Source organism: Ptychodera flava, chromosome 21 (genome assembly GCF_041260155.1).
Source record: "Ptychodera flava strain L36383 chromosome 21, AS_Pfla_20210202, whole genome shotgun sequence".
NCBI classification, from domain to species: domain Eukaryota; kingdom Metazoa; phylum Hemichordata; class Enteropneusta; family Ptychoderidae; genus Ptychodera; species Ptychodera flava.
Window position 1 is genome coordinate 25,257,103 of NC_091948.1, and position 21,471 is coordinate 25,278,573.

The window sequence follows — 21,471 nt, forward strand, 5'->3', positions numbered from 1 at the left end:
CAGAACTGAAATTCAGGTGTCAACAATAACATTGGACATTTAATAGGCATTGCTGCATGATTTTGGGAGTAGAATATGAAATCATATCTGACAAGACAAAAAATACTGGGTAATACACCACATATTATAGCTAACGGAATTTTAACTTTAGTGACCAAATGTCAGTGAACATGATGACTGTACTGATGTCCACTTTATATCAGCGGTGAGTGATGGTAGTACACTCTAGCTAGAGTTCAACTGAACGCAGAGATAGCACCTCCACCATGAAATGTAAGAAAGAAAAGTCCATTGACATTTGAAGAGGGTACAGAATACTTTATATTTATGAGGTAAGACAACATTATTCTGACAAGAAAGACAAGTTAAAATTTGGGTTGAACTGAAAAAATGTGCAATATTTCCATCAACTCACATTTGAAACTGATTTCTGCTTAGAAATAATGCATGGTCGCATCTTACTGATAATAGTGGCTAAATGTCGTCATCATTTCCCCAAATGAGTATTGATTTCGATAAAGCAAAGTGTTAATGCATGCTTTCTAACCATATTATTTCAGATTTTCACGATTGTCACTAATAAGAACTGACTGACTTGAGATGATAACGGCACTAAACTGACTAGTTTGTAATGGGGAAACATTCCCATACACTGGTTACATTGACAAAATACTATGGAAAAATATATGACTGTTATACAAATTACAGTCATAGCTAGCAGTAGGTAAACAACAAAAAGTCATGTCTTTATATAACGTCACTGTAAACTTTCCGTAAAAGCAATTATAAAGGTCACTGAAGTGACAGTGAGGAGTTATGTGATGTTCCTCTTGAAATGAAAGAAGTGGAGGTTACTGAATGAAAATTACATAAATGTGCGGGGTTGCCCTTTCAGATAGAAGTTAATGAACCAAAATGAAAAGTTACAGTACAGAAATGTTTTGTAAAATAACAGGTTTTTGAATGGGAAACACAGAGGTGTGACAGGCCAGGATCTCTCTTCAAAACAGAAAGAAATTCTTAGATGAAAGTGAGCAAGGTAGCCAAAGCACTTACTTTGATACAAGGGGGGGGGGGGGGGGTCCTTCAATGGAAGCTGTGCAGAGCTTCCCCACTGAGTTAGAGAACATTCTCTGGATGAAGAGAAAGACATGAGCAAGGATTTCTCTTGAAAAACAGCATCTCAAAAAGGCATAATGAAACCTAACATTGCAGTTCTATATAAGAGCAGCTCTTCAAAACCTAACACGTATTTAGTTGATTATAATTGCCACTGTTATATACATTAGCCAGTACAAGTAAAGAACAATATTCTCTCTGTCACTTAACTATACTTTCCTTTTAAGCTTTAAATAGTTGATTATAATACAAAACGTAACTTGGCTGTAAATATCTCTAAATACACAATGCTGAAAAAAATTACTCCATCGAGTGATCTTTCTCAGATTTTACAAAAAAACTGACACTCTCAGAATAAGCTTGGACAATTATAGTATTCTGCTGTGACATGATTAAGATGTAAAAATGACGCCTGTTGCTGAGCGAAAGCCCCTTACCCCTCAACAGCAACAAGAAACTTCTGAAATGTCCCACCTAAGTTCCTTAAAAAACTTACATTACCAATGGAAGGGTTAGTTCTTGATACCCTCTATGTTACTGATTTTGTTCAACATAATTCACAAATTGGATGTTCAATTCTTGTCTGTGAGGATATATATTATATGTATAGATATATATATATATTTATATATTAAGCAGACGATAAAAGTTAACAACAGTTCATACACTTTTAAATGTAAAACTGTAAACTGTCATGTTTATCCATTGGGAAAAATAAGCTTGATATTCAAACAGGACTATATAAAAAACATGAAATACACTGTATTGAAGATGTTACAAAACTGTTACATTGAACAGCTGATACATAATTTACATTGTATTTCTATGCTAGCCTAATGCGTTTGGATACAATAAAGTCCTTTGATGCTAATAATTATGATAATAGTGTACCCTTTTACATATTAAATTAATACTATACTTGTTATCACATCAGTAACTTCTTTCTCTCGCTAGGTGTGAGGCGGGCGATAGATCGTCGAGAGTTCGAAAAAAAATGACAACGATGTGAATGTCTCTCAAGCTTGCAAGAGGCATGTGGCAATAAATATTTACACAAGGATAGTACTATCAGCTGCATAGACTAGCGTTCAGAAGGGGGTTTATGATGGAGGAGTTGTTGTCATCATTGTAAGTGCGTCCCATGTGGATTATCACCTTCCAAAACATGAGGAACAGCATGCTTTCTTGTAGTAGGGGTAATTACACAGTCTTGCTTGCACTACAATGTTGCAGTTGCTGAACCTGTCTTTGCAATCATTACCTGTAGATAGATGAATTTCAAGAAAAAAGAAATGAGTTTCCAACATAATGTGAGATCTACAGTATGCAATCTCTTCCGACATCGTAGAGTGTATGTTAAGTTTACGTGTGCTGTCATTTCAACCAATCTTTGTTGAAAATCAATCACAAAAAGATACAAATTAACCACACCATGAAACGAAAATTAAAATACCCCCTTTTTAACCCTTGCACAAGCATGATGTGGAATATCCCCATTGTTTTCAATGGGATGGATGTACTGAAATACATGGCAATGGGGTGAGAGGAGTAAGCGCCCATGCAAAACATTTTTTGCCAAATTCTAAAATAGCCATCATGGTCCAAGATGACCAGATATTTTTAGCTTCTGGTATCATCTGCAGGGCTATCAATTGATGAATACAATAGAAAGCATAGGGAAAGTGTGCAGTCATAGCTGATCCTTGACTTTTCCAGAACTCTTGCTCTTGTCCATGTAAGATCACTATTCAGGAATCCTTTAACACCTACATCTCTGTAGTGGTAGCTTGGTACACACAAGTGGCTCACTTTGTGAATGGAACGAGATAAGTAGCCTCATGTACAGTAGTCTAGAACTGTGAGGTGTCACACTGCAGCAAGTTCTAATACAAGCAGTATATGTTCTCAGTAGCTGAACTGCAGAGTGGCAAAAAATCTACATTGGATAGCTTATGAAGATTGAAATTTTGGCAGTGGTGTGCATTTTTGAACTGATAGCAAGCATATAACTTGTGCTTGTAGCAGATAATTCATTGCACTTGCAAGTGAGTTTTGCATAGGCACTTAATAGAAGGTTGCAAGGCGTACATGTACCTGGATTGTATGCTACATGCTAGTTGTAAAGATATACCTGCTATGCGGACACCATGCTAATGTATTATTACTCAAACCAGTGACCAAGTTCTCAGTGATGTATGTGTGTTTAGAAATTGTGAAGAATTTCATGCTAACAGTAATACCAGACATTTGAAACATATGGAAAAATAAAGACTTGCATGCAGTTAATGATGAACATAAAAAAAACAAGGCTTCATGCAGTTCAGTTGGCCAACAACTCTGGGGTGTTAGGGGAGTTTGTCAGGGTTGTGGGAAAACACACCAAAAGCAGTACCTCAGGGATGCCTTTTGGGCCAGTTCAGTTTCCAATTTACCTTTGCTAAAAAAAAGATGGCAAACATTTATCACAAAATTACCAGCATGTACCCATGGCAGGGATTCTTTTTTTTTTTTCCAGTTTGAACCAACACCTTGCACCGTCATAAAATTTCACCACATTTTCTCCGGCTTTTGATATGACAAGAGCTGGAGTTTCACTTGGTAAGTAGATATGTGGACTAGGCCTGAGTGTTTCACCACAACTTCACCATTGTCCATAGCTCTTGGTCGATGATGTGAGTACCAGAACATAGAGCAAAAGCAACCTTAACTCCATTTATTTCCCAAACAACCACCTCTGGCCTCGTACTATTAAAGCCCCAATAGCTGCGAATTTTATGCATTATTTTCATGAATTTATTTTAAAACCAAAGTTGGTTCATGTAAATGTGCTAACTGAAGGGCGTGTATAGAAGTATCACTATTCACTGATTTTGACCGTGTGATTTTGACCATGCCTACACGTTTTAACAGGTTAAATAATTAACGGGTAACGCACTCATAGAATGACGCCCCCACGGAAAAGTACAACAATGCAGTATTTTGTGCACATTCACATTGTGATCATCCAAGAAACAAGCATGACGCCATTTACTTGAATGCACGACACATGATGGCCAACATTTTGTTGTCGTAATCTTTATTTTCTCTGTGACGTGATTAGTTTTTGAAAATGGCTAGAAATCTAAAATGATTTTAAAACTCTTGAATTTACATGCCACTTTTGACACTTATGACGGTGTTATACACTTTTTTCAGTCTTTATAAGGTCTTATTCAAAGAAAACTCTTTGAAAACTGAGGATATTTTGAGATCCGTTTATTACACATTCACAGCTATTGTGGCTTTAAACATCAATATAAAACAGTAATGCTCCTACACCAATTATCATACTGCAGGTCAAATAGCAAAATTTCACTGGGGACAATTCTGACAAACACCCTTTGGAGTTGACCCTTGACCTCTGAACTCATACAGAACTGAAATATCTATTTCTGAGAATATAGATCTGAAAAAGTAATTGTTAATGAAGCATTAGATTTGAGCCAGAAAATAAAAGAAAAGAAAGTTTTAGTTTTTTTGCAAATTTATGGTATTGGTTGTATTGTTTCTATACTAACTTTTTCGTTTTGGTGCAACTGTCGGACAAGGCGTTGTGTTACAGCTATGCCTTGCATGTGGTTTCTTGTTCTCATCACATGACAGAGAATTCTGCTTTTCGCCATCCAAGCATTTCACTTCCCGTGTTCTGTGTCCACTACCACATGTCTTTGAACACTGTTATGAAAAGACAGTTAGCACTCACAGGTTAGAACTTTTGGAAAAGAATATTTTGCTTTTTTCTTTCAGGTGGAATGAACCTCAGGGGCATTTTTTGGACACTCAAATTTTTAAAATATTTTTCTCGTCTGCTGGCGAGAAATCATTCTGAAGCGTCAGCAGCACATGGAGGTTTCCCTAGCTTGTCTTTGTGAACATTAATATAATATTTGTTCCTGTTCAGTCAACACAAAATATCACCAATTTGGACTTCAAATATCGGTGGGTTTCTTAGGAACCAATTGGAGAAAAATTTGAGATAAAGTTTCAAGGTACATGTTACCTCAAGATGTAGCAAATTGCAGAGTGAATGTTATATTGTGTTTTCCAAAGAAATAAGTCATGGTTCATATCTATGACAATCGATATTTTGAGGAAATATCAGAGGATCTCTGGATTTAAAGCAGTCACTTTAATAATACAGCTGTGTGTTTGGTTGTTGGTATGTTACAGCATACTGTCAACATTTTACAAAATTTTGCCCAATTCCCAGTAATTTCAGACGAGTTAGTTTCATCATCCAAATGAGAAACTTCATGTTCTTCTCTTTCATGACATGTTTCAACAATTTTATTCTTTCATAGAGAGAGCTGAGCCTGCAATGCTCTCTAATTACTGGATTAAAAATTCACTGCATCCCTCTACAGGGAGCCTATTCTTTTCACTTATATTTTTTTTAAGAGCTTATCTAGGGACTATGTACATACAAAGAGACAAGATCTCACCTCAGACCAGCTAGTAATGAACCACTGTGATTCACATGGTTTGATGTTACAAGCCTGGATTGTGGCTGGTTTCTCAGATTCTTCACACAAGCTGGTGGACACAACTGTGTGATCAGCACCACTCATTAACATGCATGCCACTGCTCTGGTCTGTGAGCCGTCTCCACACTCCGCAGAACACTGCAAATGGACAAAGAATAACATCTCTTACATTATTGACCCTTTAATTTTCTCAGCGTGATCTGTGAAATCATGCGGGTGTTTACACAACCGGGGTTTGAGGTATTAATCTTTCCATCCATATATTAACCCTTTCACCAACATGATTTGGCGTAACCCCATTGTTCTCAAAGGTGAGTGCAGACCTATATGCAGGCAAAGAGGGTGAAAAGTTTAAGCACATACAAATAGCCATAAAATATCGGCTAAAAGTGTGCAGCAGAACTGTGTTCTTGTTTATTTCTTGATTCAGCAGCTCTTAGCAATGTTTTATATTTTATTTTGTGTCTTTTCTTCAAATGTTTCACATTACATCATGTCCGTCTTTTGTTAGTTTTTCAACATGTCTGTCGTTTTAAACATAGTCATTGGCCGTAGAGACATAAAAATACAAGTCATTACAGCTACTTTATAACACCCTCATCACCATGGTTTGTCTTCAACATATTGTTGTCAATGGTAAGACTGGACCTGTTTACACGGAATTGGAGGTGTACAGGGTAAACCCTGCCCTAACTCAATTCTGGTAAAAATGCCCATCGCTCTCTGTGGCAACACTAGACTTCTGAATAACATGATAGGGGTGGTAATGGGGTGAGTATTGACACTTGCCTGAGTCCAAGACCCTGTAAACCATTGTGCAGCACAGGGGCCCATGTTACACGGTTTACTGTCACTAGGTTTGTCCTCACTCTGACATTCGTCATCAGAAACGGCATCACCCTCTCCAGCCACTGCACAGATTACTGGCCTGGAATAAACGCCTTCTCCACACTGTTCAGAGCACTGTCAAGTTACAAGAGAAAAATATACAACATATTCAGTACAGAGAAGGACATAAACTGAATTCTATTAAAACCGTGGGGTCTGAGATGATTTGCTTTAATGATATAACATTTCCTTATATGCACTTGATGATTCTTTTATTTTCGAGACTTTGGAAGTATTTTCACAAAACATAAAAATGTACTGAAGCAAGACAAATGTTGTCCATTGTTGTAGATTGTTGTTACAGATGTGAAAAGGATTGGCATAATGTTCCATGATGATCTCGTCAAAGTTTATATTGGAAAATAGTCAGTGTCAAATTAAACAAACACTGTTATCTAGTGCATATACAGAAGGAAAAGTCATTTCACATAATCTATCTAAAAATGACTACAAAAACCGTTCTCTGCAAGCTTTCAAACAGGATACCAAAAGCCTTAAGATATAGTTGATGATTTCATGCTGTTTTTTGCTAGAGTAAATTTTGCAATGCTACAACATTATTGAGGTAGCATTGTATTTCACCCTGTAATTCTATTACTTACAAGATCTGACCAATCTGAATGATACCATTGGCGAGCACAGGATCCCATGTCACATTCCTCTTTGTCGACTGGTTTAGGAAAATCTTCACAAAGAGATTCATCAACAGCACCTGTTCCATCTTCGCATGTCACTTTCCTGCTATGTGTTCCAAGGCCACATCTCACAGAACACTGATACATTGCAAAGTAAAAGGATTTATATCAGTAAAGACAAGCAATATTATTCAATATCGACAACTGGAGTGTCATTATCAACAATTTGCATAACTCTGAAGAGAAACATTAAAAACATCAACTTGTGGAATAGTGAGTTTCCTTTAGAACATTTTATATCCATAATGAGACATCTACTAAATAAAATGTAAAACAACGGCAGCACTTACAATTTGTTTGGAGGGCATATTGAATAAAAACAAAAGCCACATACGAAAAAAAGGTATGGGGGCGCTATACAGCAGTGGGCCTTGCAAAGAGAACAACACATAAGCTGAATTAGCTCACATAATAGATTGTATCTGATCAGCCTTCTCAAAAACCCCTAAAATTGAGCTCTTGCCTGGATGTTGACACGGCACACCACAAAGATAAAAGCATCTTCTAAGTTACAGTCTGAAGTAACTTATCAACTGGAACTTTAAAGCCAAGCGAAATATTTGTATAACACTTTTCATAGGTTATTTTGAACGGAGATCACCCTTTTAATTTGTCTAGGGCTCACATTATCACTGCAGGACATCGTGCTCTATGGTCAAAATTTTTGGCACAAGAAAGAAAGCATATCATCTCTGAAGTTCCTCAGATAAACAGATAGGATCATGATGATGAGTGCCCTTGCCTTTGTGAGGTTAAACAATTCATTTTTAACATTCACACAGTGGTCATCAAATTTAAGGCCATCTGTATTTGAAAAAGTCAAATTTAAGTTACAAAAATACAACTTTTGATGCAACTTTGAGCCAGAACTTTACAGCCCCACGTATGTATATTTTGAGATTTTCATGAAATTTTATGAAAAGAAGAAGATTCACCTGATCCCATTGGGTAGTCTTCCATGCAGGACAATCTCCAAGGTTACAAGGTTGGCGACTGTCAGGGACTTCACTGGCTGGGCAGTTTATTTCAGCTACTAGGTTATCGATAATCTCAGTCTGCTTCTGTTTGCAGCTGACTTGTCTGACTTGCACACCTTCATCACACGTACGACTGCAAGCACTCCATGCTCCAGATTCCCACCTGGGTAAGCAAACAACCAACAAATTAACCCCTTTTAATACTCCAATGAAGTGCAGAATTGCCATGGCCAGATTGAATTTAGTCCAAAGTGTATTTAACATTTGATGCATTAAGAGATTAAACTGTTTCCCAGAGTTCCATTTGATATGTGTGTCATCTGTTTAATGGCCATCAACACTCTGAATATGGATGTTTACTTCTAAAATATCAAAATTATAATTATAGCCAAGCCCCAAATATGCTGATTTCTCACAATTTTTAAGATACCTTTGGCTCAATAGAGATATTCAATCAAGTTTTACCTTGTAAAAAGGATGAATTGTAAACTATAACCATGATCAATTGACATCAGCATAAAAAAGGGTGGGATAGAGTAATGGACTGGGGTAATGCTCTCTGATTAATTTATTGGGAAAAAGACCCACACATACATGTACCTAATTTTGTTTTGATTTCATTTTTGGATGATTTGACATCACAAAATTTCTAAACAGAAGTAACAGATTGACAGCTGACACTTTGTCATGGACATAAAATTTCTTCTTAAACTTTGAATTAGACAATATCGACATTACTATACCTATTTGCAGCTGTGACATGGATGTACATTTAACAGAAATGGTCTGTGGAACTTTCAATGCAAATGAAATTAAAAGTTAAAAGCAAGTCTCCACTTCAAACAGAATACTTATACTTTTGCTAAAACTTGCCTAAAGGCAACTTTAAACCATTCTCTTTCAAAGTCAAGAACAAAAATCAGGGGTCACCGTGCAAATTTTGGTTCTAGAGAAACAAATTACGCAAGATTTGAAATAAAAAATGGCTGCCATGCTTGTGTTAACTCTTCGGAAAGAAATTAAATTTTTGATTTTCAAAAACTAAGATGGTGATATTTTTCTTACTCCAAGAGCTTTAAAATGAGCTCCCACAGCACAAGTGGTAGACCTTTTATCGAAAAAATTTGAGCATCGGAAAATCTGTCCTCAAGGTGCATTCTACTGTAACAAGATAAATTGTTACACTGACCTGGCAGGGCATGGATCTGTATTGCACTGTAGCATGGCTGGTGGTGGTTTGAACCTGTCATCACAATTGCTGTCAGGTACAACACTCATAGTGTTCTCAATAACACATTTCACAATACTTTGTTGTGTTCCTGTGACAAAATAAAACCAAACCATGGAAACCAACGCAACACAATATAATAAATCTATGGTGAACATAATCAGTATTTATGCACCAACTTTCAAAAATGACTTTGAAATCTCCTAACTTAAGTCTTTGATCATCAACATCAACAAATTCATTTGTTCATAGTAAACTTTTACCTTTGCATCCTTTCTGAATCTGTAAATCTGAAAAACTTTTAAGGATAGATATTTGATCAGCTTTATCTCTGAACAAAGTAGTTCACTAAAATTTTAAAAAGTCCAACCATTATAGGTTTTAGGCAATTCAGTGTTCTTTCACTGACATGTTACAAATTGATAAATATTCCTTGTCAAACTCCCCTAAAGTAAGATTTTATGAGACTATTTTTGCCCAATAGGAAGCGCCCTCATGTGATAAGTGATGTGTCATCATAAAACTAGGATACATGGACCACACAAATAATGGGTCTTACCTCCAGCACAAGATACTGTACATTCTGTCTTGTCCGTTTCCTTCCACTCGTAGAACTCTGGAGAAAAAAATCCTGGGTTTGACTCATCTCCAGAGACTCCACTAGCAGGCTGATAAGAAGGTTGAGAATCAGCTGGCACAGGTTCACCCCTACCGGAAACTGCACCTGGATTTCCACTCTGCGCGTTACCAGGATAAGGACCTCTGGGGCTGGCTCCAGAGTTTCCAGCTTGTGGACTACCAGCATAGGGATTAGCTCCAGGATTTAAATTTTGACGGTTAGCATTACCCAAATATGGATTTGTTCTGATACTGGTTCCAGGATTGCTTCCAGGATTACCACCTCGAGGGCTTGAACTGCCTAAAGATGGATTTCTACCACTGGATCCAGGATTGACGCTTTGAGAGCCTCTGGGGCTGCTTCCAGGATTTAAACCTTGTCGTGGGTTTGAACTGTCTCCATAAGTATTTCTTGAATCGGAGTCACGACTTGCGCCCTGTGAGTTGGAATTACCTGGATAAGGATTTCTGGAATTAGAACCGGAATTTGCGTTCTGTGAATTGTAGGTGCCTGGATAAGGATTTCTGGAGAGGGATCCACCTTGATAAGAACTGTATGGATAAGACCCTGCACGATAGTCATACCCAGTTCCAGGATAGGATCTTCCGCCATAAGAATTTGGTGGATAGGTACTTCCTCCTGAGTAGCGTCTTTGTGAAGTTCCAGCACTGCCATAGCCTTGTGCGCCATATCCAGGATAACCTCTTCCATAGTTATAGGTTTGTCGCTGGCCTGAAGTACCTCCGTACGGAGGTTGCACCCCATAATTTCTCCCTGCTCCATATCCAGTGCTTCGGCTTGCTCCACCTGAATATCCTTGCGATGTTCTGCTACCGTATGAATTTGAACTCCCATACAGACCTGGATATGAAGGCCCTGTGTAGACTCCTCTCCCAGTGCTTGGCTGGTACCGTGATGTGCTGCCATATCGGTTCTGGAGAGTTCCTGCACTACCATAACTTCTGCCATTGCTATAGGTCCTGCCATAACTGCCAACATTGTAATTAGAGCCACTTGAAGTCCCAGCGCTGTTTGACGGCAATCGTGGTTGATTTGAGTTGGTATTTGTTCCCGAACCTCGACTTGGGTAGCCACGCTGCAGGAAAACATAGACACCAGAGGTACATGTAAAACATGAGGCCATTGTTGTTGTGTTAGAAGAAATGGGTTAGGTAGTACATGTACATGTATCTATGTAACATAGTACATGTATGTATGTAACAGCACTGCCAGTACACGTAAGAAATTCATCAACAAACTAGTCCTCTGGCAGCTACAGTTGATTTTACCGCTGAACACACTGACACTGACATGCATGTTATTCTGTATTGTACTTCATTATAGTTCCTCTTAAAACAACTACATTTCTGATTCATCAATATTATAACGCTACGCTATTCCGCTATGATATGAAAAAATAAAACAGGGAACAAATAAAATTATAACACACCTCATCCGCAGTCTGTATTCTGATTCGCCAATTGATAGTCACGTGGGATGCGTTCTTTTTGCGCTGATCCACGTAAACGACGTTATCAGGCATCAATTTTTGGAACTGTTGCCTGCCAGGCATCAGTTCCGAAAAATGATGCCCGCTGACGTCAAAAACGACATTGACGCATGCACAGACCAGAATGTAAACAAAGATATCGTCTGCGGCCGATCGAAACGATAGTCGAGAAATTTCTAGGTTTATCCTACTTTCTGAAGAAGAACTGAATGCTCTGGTTTCCAACAAGGACTCGAAAGGGACAAAACCTATAATCAAAGGTGCATTGAACATTTTGCAGAAGGATTGCGATCATGTTGGGAAAAACGTTTTCTTACTGAACCAGTGCAACATATTACATGCGACAAGTTTTGTGTATTGTACGTTCTTATGCATGACTGCAGATGAGGTGTGTTATAAAACACATATACCACTACACATCAATGTAGGTAAGCTATGTTGGATGCTTTTGCAAAACAAATTATTGCATATACCGAGCATGTATCGTATTCCCTTCATCCTCAGTGCAGAAATGACTGACTTTCTTTTCTTTCGATTCTTTTCCTGTGTTTATTTCATATTAGGAGGACATTTCAATAAATGGGACAATAGCTGGAACTTTTGATGACCATTTCATTGTATTTGTTCTTTAATACAAATACATATCTCATTCTTTTTCCTAGTGCATCTTCATACACATTTAATATTTGCCTTGTAAACACAATGCAGTGAGAACAATATGCGGTATTTATTAATAATATTTATTAACAGTATTTATTTATTAACGATATTTATTGTTGACAAATCCATTTCAGTCTGGACTTAAACATACTCATGCTACGGCAAAGCATTTCTGAATCAATATGATTTAATGAAAAGAACAAGAAACTATATTTTACGGGTAGAACAAATATGCTAGAAAATTACAGCTTTGAGCTCTGAAGTACTCTGTCTGGCTCAGACACTATATGTACAATACAGAAGGTGAAATAGCATTGGATTATCCAATTATACCACAGCTAGCTAAAGGGCCCTCTGCCTGCAAAAAGAAGTTTTCTTCATAACGATATTTCAGCTTTTACCTGTGAGTTTGTGTTATCGTCATCAGCCTGTACATTTCTGCTATTTGAACTTTGCGGGGCACTGGAGGGTCTTGTACCTCTACCTTCTAATGGCATGATGTATTCGTAATGAACACCAGGATTTTGTTGTTGGTAGATGAGCTGAAAGAGGGGAAAAAGAGAGAAATTTTGTAAGACCTTCAATTCTGTACCCCATACTGCCATATCTAGCATGTACAGATTGAGCTTCTTGGCCATACCTACTTCTCATGATCGCACTCCCAAAGGAACTGAAAGACTGTTAACCCTTGGAGTGCCACAATATTTTCCCATCAAAATTTTAGTACAACATTTTACCAGTTTTTGAAAATTTTTCTGTAATTTTTTTGGATAATTTTGGACCAAATAGACATCACATTTTATTTGCTACAGTTTTTTATCAAAATTTTGGCAAAAATCTGAAAAAAATTTGCCAGAGTTTATTTTGTAAAGGTGACAAAAATTGACCTTGGTGTTCAAAGAGTTAATGGCCTCTGTCATGAAAGATAAACTGCTGCACAAAATGGAACTTCCAGTAATATCATAGAAATAGTGATAGCACTTTGTTGCTTATTACCATACTGTAACAATATATATTATCTGTCAGGCAAATTTGAAGAGACACCAACTTCTCCATATTAAGATAAATGAACAAACAGAGAAATAAAGCGCAATCATAATAATAGAAAAGTGAAAGTCACAGACACTGAAAATCTGACCGAAGTATACTAGAGAGAGTGAAAAAGTTAACACTAATTACCATGATATCCACTTCTTCATTCGTTGGTCCATCAGCCAATAGGAGTTCCCCCACTGAAGATGTTGGCGTTAGAGGGCGCCGATACTCAAACATAGTGCCGGCTACCAGATACTTCCCGGGGATATCAATTGACCAATCACTGTTGATGTAGCCTTTGCCATTAGGACCTTTGACAGCTGTAGATTAATAGAGGAAAAGGATTTTTGGTTAGTGTAGTGGGTACTAATGATTTTCTCACAGCCCTTTGGTATCAACAGACTGATGACAATCTCATAGAAAAAAGAAACATGTACATTTTGAGAAGTCTACATGGAAAGATATGATTCCGAACAAATTGGCTCATACACCTTCACAAAGTATATGTTCTGTTGAATTGCTGGTTTTACATTATCACCCTTTCAGCCTCTGTCCCTGTCAGCAGTAACAGTCATTTTCATCAAACTGTAATACATCTCCACTGTATTTTGCTAAAGAAAGTATTAAAGCTACAACCAATCCTTGGCACCCCCCTTTTTTGTGTTGGTACTTCAATACACCACAATAGTGAATTCTGACTGCAGCTTTTTGACCCCTGTTTCACAATAGATGGTTAAACCACACCTTTACAAGGTTAAAACAATATATTTTCAGCCCTCACTGTGGACAAACAAAATCACACCCTGAAGTTTCGTACAAATTTCACTAAGTTTCATACAAATTTCACTACTGACAATTATCACTACAGTTCATCCACACAGAAAATCTGACTGGAACAAGAAAAGTACGTTATAGAATTTCATCAATCACTCTTTTTCACTTTTCTTTGTGTTTGCCACGATCAATTATGTCAGCGAGCACAGTGCCAGTCACTTTTCTAAAGCCAATAGTCACTGGTGACTCCAATTTGCACAGACATCTGAAATAAACAACACTGTTCAGTACAAATAGGTTGGCTATCGAATAGAAAGGTATTGTACAGATGTTAAATTGAATTAAAGGGTCCTGTTTGTGGTAAACTGATATCGTTATGTGAACAACGAAACAGCAAAAACACAATCAAAAAGATCAATGAGAGTGCTACCTTTCTGCAAGGCACAGAGTTCTATTCGGCAGGTCTTTCTTTGAACCTTCTGTTCTTTTCATAAGTCTGCTTTTGAACAACTGTGAGAACAGAATCAAGCTGAATGTTTGAGGAATTTTGCCCGGATTTTATGCCTTCTCAACTGTCTAAGATGTCTGCTTTGCAATTTTAAGAACTTGAGAGCCAGATAAACAGATTTTCTTACAGACACTTGACATTCACACTAAAACACATTAACTGAAAATATTTCTCTCTTTTTTGTCCCCTCAAGGCTTTACAAAGAAACTGGTATTACATTTCTGTCAGCTTTGTGCACTTGTCAGAAATGTTTCCTGTCATAATTTAAGAAGTTCTGCGTAGCCATTACTGTGACATCTACATGTTTGTACTTGGAACAAGTACTTAAATAGTATTTACTAACAACTAAAGAGTTCTTTTAGAAATAGTGATAATATCGATATCCAAAAGGAAAGAGAAATAAAAGAAAGCATGAGGCTACTCTTAATGTTTTCCATCAACATAGTGACAGGCTGAGAGGTAATTGTATTTTTTAGCTGCGCTTTAGAATTTCAGTCAAACTAATGGAGCGTGTCAAAATTAATGCAAAAACGTAGCAGATGTGACTTGTTACCTAGGATTTCAAGGTGTGCTGTAATTAAATTATTTCCATGGCAATTGACTTGTTTTGTGTAAACAACATGGGAATTTGTTCAACACACTGGGTATGTACTGATCCATCAATTGTGTTGACTTCACAGAGTATGACAATGTGTATTTAGAAAATTTAATGAGGTGCTCAGGTTGTGATGGAGGTACTCTATGCATTTCAGCACCAGTGCACTCTACATGGAGCAAGTCCACCAAAATAAGTTTACTTAAACTCTGTAGAGAACACACTCATGCTATGGAGAGTCTGTGACAAAGTTTCAGGTACATAAAGCCTTTCAGTTGCATTCCAAAGTTGAAAGTCCGTGACAAAAGTGAAGCTATGCCAGCCTGCCTGTTCCACTCAAAAAGTTGAGGGTCTACTATAAACGTCATGGTGTACATGCAAGCTATCTTAGCATGCACTGTAAGTTTTAGGATACACTTAAGTGCTCTCTGTTTAGTCAGTTTCAGACTTCTTGAAATTTCCTTGAGTCAACTCTGTAATGTAAAATACTTGTAGCAAACTTATAACATTTTGTGAATCAGAGAGAATATTATTGAGTGTATAGGCATCAAGTTGGTTAACAGGGCTAACTTTGCTATCAGCTCCACTTCTTGCACATTCAGGCAGAGGGTTTCTGCAAAAGTTTTAGCTATCCTGAAACTGTCCCTCAAAAGTTGAAAGTCTGTTACAAAAGTTTTAGGCAACACCACTCTTTCTCAAACCACTGTACTCAAAACTTAAAAGTCCATATAAAAAGTTCTCCATACACCTATGCCTATAGCATTGCAAAAGTGAGGGTCTCTCACACAAGATTGACAGCTCAATGTCTGGCACACTTCAACCCGAGGTCTTTGAAAAAGATACAGCCAATCAAACATCCATAACTATCATACACTGAACAAGGAATGATGGGAAAAGCAAATGGATGAATCACCTGAAAATCTTTAACTTCAATCTCAAGACAGAGTTAGTACAAAAGGGGATAGTGAAAGGTCAATAGAATGATTAAACTGTTATGTTGTAAGTTACATCTCATTAAATAACTTTCTGCAATACAGTTATTTTCAATTATACTTCTGGAATTCATGTACATTCCTACATGCAACAACAATGTCTCAAATCATGGTGATTGTGATGATGAAAAGATTGTAAACTAGGGCAATCAAACAAATCATTGACAATTACTTCTTATATTCATGTCGAAAGAATGATTTCCAGACAAAAGTTTTCCGAGTATGGAAAGTCTATTGTTTACAGTTGTTTTATGTCTTATTTCTTATCATGTCTGTGTGCAAGTTGAATCTTGGCTGGGATATTCTCTGTTTTCATTAAATAACTAAATTGAATCAAACATTTATGTATCTTCGTTTGTCTGCTCAAACATGTTCCCAACAGATGGAGGACATGAACATAAAAGTATACAAAGAAAGTGATTAAATATGAATGTCCACTTTACAATTATCTTAGACACTCTTTTCTCTCAGACTGTAATTTAAATTGTTATTCTGGAAAGCTACTGTTGCTACAGTCAAATTTCTATCCAACACTGAACACTTGTTTCGAAATGCTGCTATCTGTGTAGACTATTATTGTCTAGAATACCATCAGATTCACGATAGCACTGACAATTTTCACATCAACTGTAGCTTCCCCAGCTTTGTTATAGCATTTCATTGTGTTCTTCCCACCAAGTATGGGAAGATTAGTGTTCAACTTTAGCAGGACAAGTGATTTACTTTTGTGTGCTACTTTCCATCAAACAATATCTCATCCATGAAGCTTGACACACCCATTGTGAATTCCTTCCCTACTCTGGCCATCTGTCAATGACAGCTTGCCATGTATTTGGAAACCTTTTGAACACCCTGGGTTTGTATGTACCAGTATGCTACACATATCTTTCCCCTCTGGTGTGCTGACCAGTTCTCCTCCATTTCACTTTATCAATAAACAAACAAACAATTAGGAAACAGATCAATCTTGGCTACTGTATTGTATCAACATAACCAACCTACCTGAAACTGGTTTGACTTTCGTTAAATAAACAAACAAACAATTTGTAACAAAAACTTTCCTAGTGATACATATATCAGCTTTCATGACTCCATGCCTTCTTTATTGGAGTGCATTATTGGGAATGCAAAACTCACCAAGATAGTTTCTGCTTCTTGCCATTTCTGTGACGTTGATTCTAGTTGCCCCTTCAGGGATCTTGACGACCATGTTGTACCCCACATTCATGGTGGCAGTGTCAAATGTGCCCGACATAAGTGTACACTGGGAGTTGTCCCCTCCACAGATTCCACATTGGTCAAGTTTGGTGTTTGATCCAAGAATTCCATCACAACCGACTTTCTGTATTGGAATTGAGAAAATGAGGAAATGATATTACTGTACTTGTTAAGGATGGCAAAACTGGATGCAAGCAACTATCTCAAGTTGAGAATACTCTCATTTACTTAAACTAATGTATAAGTACCTGAATTACAATATATACTTCCAAAATCTGACAGTATGTTTTCACAAACTACAAAGAGATGGAGTGACAAACACAACTTGAAATCAAATGTACAGCGTGTTTGTACATGACTCCAACACTGGCACGCCAGAGAAGGTATTGTGAATAAAATAGCATATACTTTTTATCAGTTTATTTTAATAAATTTACAAAGCAAATTGTTAAATGTCTGTACATTAACAATGACCTCATGCAAAATCTATACTCTGTCAAAAACAGAATAATGAAGGTTCTAGGCACACTTGCAAGAGTTCACATTTAAGTGTATGGACAGTTGCCACACTTTTAGTTGTACTGCTTTGTGACAGACAAAATGAGTTGAAAGTGTTCAAATCACTGTCAACAAGTGTCATTCATCTTCATTCTGGCAAAAACACGAACTTGTAACTTATCATAATTATTGGCTTAAAAATAGCAATGAGCATTTACCAAGAAACTGATTTTTCACACATTCATACAATTTCAATTTCATAATCAACCATAAAAGTGTTGGTCTTAGATATGTCTGCAGATCCTCAACAAGAGTGGTTTAATTGTGAGTGATTCCTGTTTTGTGACCATTTTTCAGAACACCTGGAAAGGATATGTAAGTGTTAATACCTTGCAAAGATTTATATACCAACATTACAGAGCTCCCTTGCATGAATGTTAAAACATCCCATAGCCAAGACTCTGCAATCAAGGCAAAGGCACGCTATAACCTTTTCACCAACATGGTTTGGCTAAAACCTTTTGTTATCAATGGTAAATATGGACCTGTTTATAGTGAATTGGGGGTGAACAGGTTAACATCATCAAAACACACAGCTCAGCCTCCTCCCCTTCAGCCCTGACACTAGCAACCAAACTTCCAACCCAAAGCTACTGCTGACATCCAATAGTTAAAGTGGTTGACACAACCAAAGCATACAAAAACCCTCTAAGATCTATAGACCTTCAAGTCCAGATTCTGGACACTCTGAAGTCCACATACTCTCTAAGTCAAGACTGTGTGTGTACAGCCTCATACAAGTACGTGTGGGCCTGCACAATACCATTTGCGGTCACTGAACATCCTTCACGCAAACAGACATTGTCCACAGTAGCCAAATCCAAAATACAAATCACCGTTACCACACTGAACAATGTGTACAAACCAGTTGCATTGACAAGTTTAATTACATGGGCAATACAGAAACAATCACTGATTAGTGCACAAACATGATATTACACCTAATAAATCAATCAGAAGTAAAAAATGTGATTAACATGAACATGTTACAGATCCCCAGCCACATAGATCAATAATTAACACAGTGTCAACTTTTAAGGGTACTTTACAAGGATGGATGCCATTAGGTTTGACTAGTGCGTCATCGCTGGTGTTTTCATGATTGATTACACAATTACAGGGTATTAGTGAAAGCTCAGTTTAATTTTGCCAAGAACACAGGAAACACATTTAGGCTTTGTTTGAAAAAGTTTTTGAAGGAGAGATAGCTTATCATTCTGAACATAACAAGAGTTCAGCCGAGATACACTTCTTGGCAACCACTTTGGCACGTTAAACAGGCAGACGACTGGACTATATAACCATCTTAAACAGTAAGTCTAGATGCTGGAGCTGGGCAGAATCAGTAGGCGTCTGCTGGTATGTACTGTAACAACTGATTAAGTATTGGTCTCATGTGACTTTGGCTAAGAAACTTTGTGGCAAATCATTCTTGTATGTGCATCAAGAAGTTGAATTACAGAAGGCCAGCCACATTATTGAAAAAATGTTATACAATCATTCATATACAGTAACACTGTTCAGAATTCTCCACCAAAACACTTCACACCATAGCCTACATGATTGAATCTCAAAATAATGTTAACTTCATCCTAACTACCATGCAAGTTGAAATAAAAGAGATGTTACGAGACTGACATTCTTACTGCCCCATCATGACAAAGGTATACAAGGCATTGAAGCATTAAAGATGAACTTTGTCAGGGTTTTTTGAAAGTCAATGAAAAGACAGGGGACATAATTATACAAAAATGTTTCTTATCTGAGTATAGGTAATGAAACCGATATTGGAATTGGCATGAATACATCACTGGTCACAAGCAATACTACAATCGATTCATCACAAAAGAATACTTAACGTACATTTAAATGGGTGATATTGATGAAAGGTACCTCTTCTGCCGTCTGCGAGAATTCCTCTGAGATTTCGTCTGGATACATGTAGGTGCTATTGTCATTGGCAATGACTGAAGTCAGTATCAAACACACCAGTAACAACTGAGTGGGCATTGTCAGTGGATGAACTGGATACAAACTTTGGATTTCTGTTTCTAGATGCGAGTATACCAGAAGCTGAGACTCATAGAATCTCACACAGCCAACAAAGCCTGGTGGCCAAGGAGTCAAACTGATGTAGATGCAGCTGCAGGCACACAGTCATGTGCTTGACTACATGTGTAGATACTCTTCAGGTAATAAGTAGCTGCCAATCAGCATGCAGGGACCGTCTTTGAGTCAGATTTCCATGTTAATGACACAAGGACGGATGTAACATGTATCCTCAGCATACCAATTTCGGAACCATGCCAAACTCTTATGTCATGATTATGACACTGCAGTTTATTTAATGACTTGCGCCTATCGGATCACCAGATTGAAAGTACATTTTAGCACACCAGCTATGTAAAGCCAAAACTCCTGAGTCCTCATAAGGTGGTCTGGTCTACCCAGAATCAACTCCACTGAACGTGTTTATGTGTGAGTCTCTTCAAATTACCGAAATTCACCCCTTCCAAAAATCAACAAATTCTGATGTTTACAACTTACTGCATTACACATGCTGTCAGTGGGGTATATACATATATACACATGAGCTGAAAGTAGTCATTAGTGATGTCTATACAGCCTTTCATTCAACATCTTTGGCACAGGGCTGCACTTTACCGATTTTCAAACACGGCTATCACTTTCAATTTACATGATTTAGCAGCAGTACACCCTGTACAGATTCACAGGGATGAACGCACAAACCAAGGTCGAATCTGATGTAAAAGTGCTTATAGGGTACATTAGTTCTTTCATTCTGAAGCCAGGCACGAATAAATCATCCCCAAACACGAATATACCTCACTTAATTTGATGTTCAAACAGAGGAATTTGTTTCAAAAAAATAGACCTCAGCACTATGGAACTTGGCCAACATTTCTCTGAATTGATTCAAAACCCTCATTCCATCTGTAAATCAACAAACAAGTTGTACATACCATACATTCAGTACTAATTAACTTTGAGAATAAAAGAGCTAAAAGAGAAATACCATCTCCAAGGACTGTATAACTTATAAGAATGTTCAAAGAATACTATATTTATGTGTCTGTCATATGAGAAAATAGAACTGTTACAACAATTAACCCTTTACAGGCTAACTATGCACAGGGTTGACTCAAGTATGTCTCCAGAAATTCAGGCCTGAGAAAGTCTGGGAGAATAATAACATAATTTATTTACCAGGTAACAATTCTACTGCATCAAAAGTGACAATTGGATTAATCTGTCCCAAGGTAACCCTACCTGCGGCAATTGCAATCAACATGCCAAAACAAGACAACAACCCTGAATGGTGGGTAGGTCTTGGTAAAGCTCATTACTGATGTGAGGCTCAGACAAATTGTTGCTAGCAATACAACAACACAGACACGGCCAATGCGGAATTTGCTCCCCCTCTGATTACTAGGCACTGTGATCCAGGGTCATTTTGGACATCTATAGGACTGTTCTTAACTAGTGAAGTCTCCCATGAGATTCCATTAAAGAGAAATTGTAAACACACCATCTTTAATCATTAATGAGAG

General features: G+C 37.4%; 1 protein-coding gene across 7 annotated transcripts in view; it reads right to left on the bottom strand.

Annotated features, from left to right (window-relative positions):
* Nucleotides 1-303: 303 nt before the first annotated feature.
* Nucleotides 304-21,471, bottom strand: part of LOC139121830 (thrombospondin type-1 domain-containing protein 4-like) — a 121,020-nt gene continuing 99,852 nt past the window's right edge. For 5 of the 7 annotated variants that reach the window (XM_070687037.1, XM_070687038.1, XM_070687039.1 and 2 more), the window contains 11 exons: nucleotides 17,261-17,465; nucleotides 13,399-13,574; nucleotides 12,621-12,761; nucleotides 9,990-11,145; nucleotides 9,392-9,521; nucleotides 8,161-8,365; nucleotides 7,133-7,303; nucleotides 6,432-6,605; nucleotides 5,601-5,780; nucleotides 4,677-4,833; nucleotides 304-2,380 (listed from right to left, as the gene is read on the bottom strand). In XM_070687037.1, coding sequence (XP_070543138.1) covers nucleotides 2,271-2,380; nucleotides 4,677-4,833; nucleotides 5,601-5,780; nucleotides 6,432-6,605; nucleotides 7,133-7,303; nucleotides 8,161-8,365; nucleotides 9,392-9,521; nucleotides 9,990-11,145; nucleotides 12,621-12,761; nucleotides 13,399-13,574; nucleotides 17,261-17,465 — 2,805 coding nt within the window. In that variant the 3' untranslated portion in view covers nucleotides 304-2,270. Of the gene's footprint in view, nucleotides 2,381-3,511; nucleotides 3,557-4,676; nucleotides 4,834-5,600; nucleotides 5,781-6,431; nucleotides 6,606-7,132; nucleotides 7,304-8,160; nucleotides 8,366-9,391; nucleotides 9,522-9,989; nucleotides 11,146-12,620; nucleotides 12,762-13,398; nucleotides 13,575-17,260; nucleotides 17,466-19,762; nucleotides 20,066-21,471 lie in introns of those variants that run through there. The other 2 variants (XM_070687041.1, XM_070687042.1) reach the window with 2 other exon arrangements.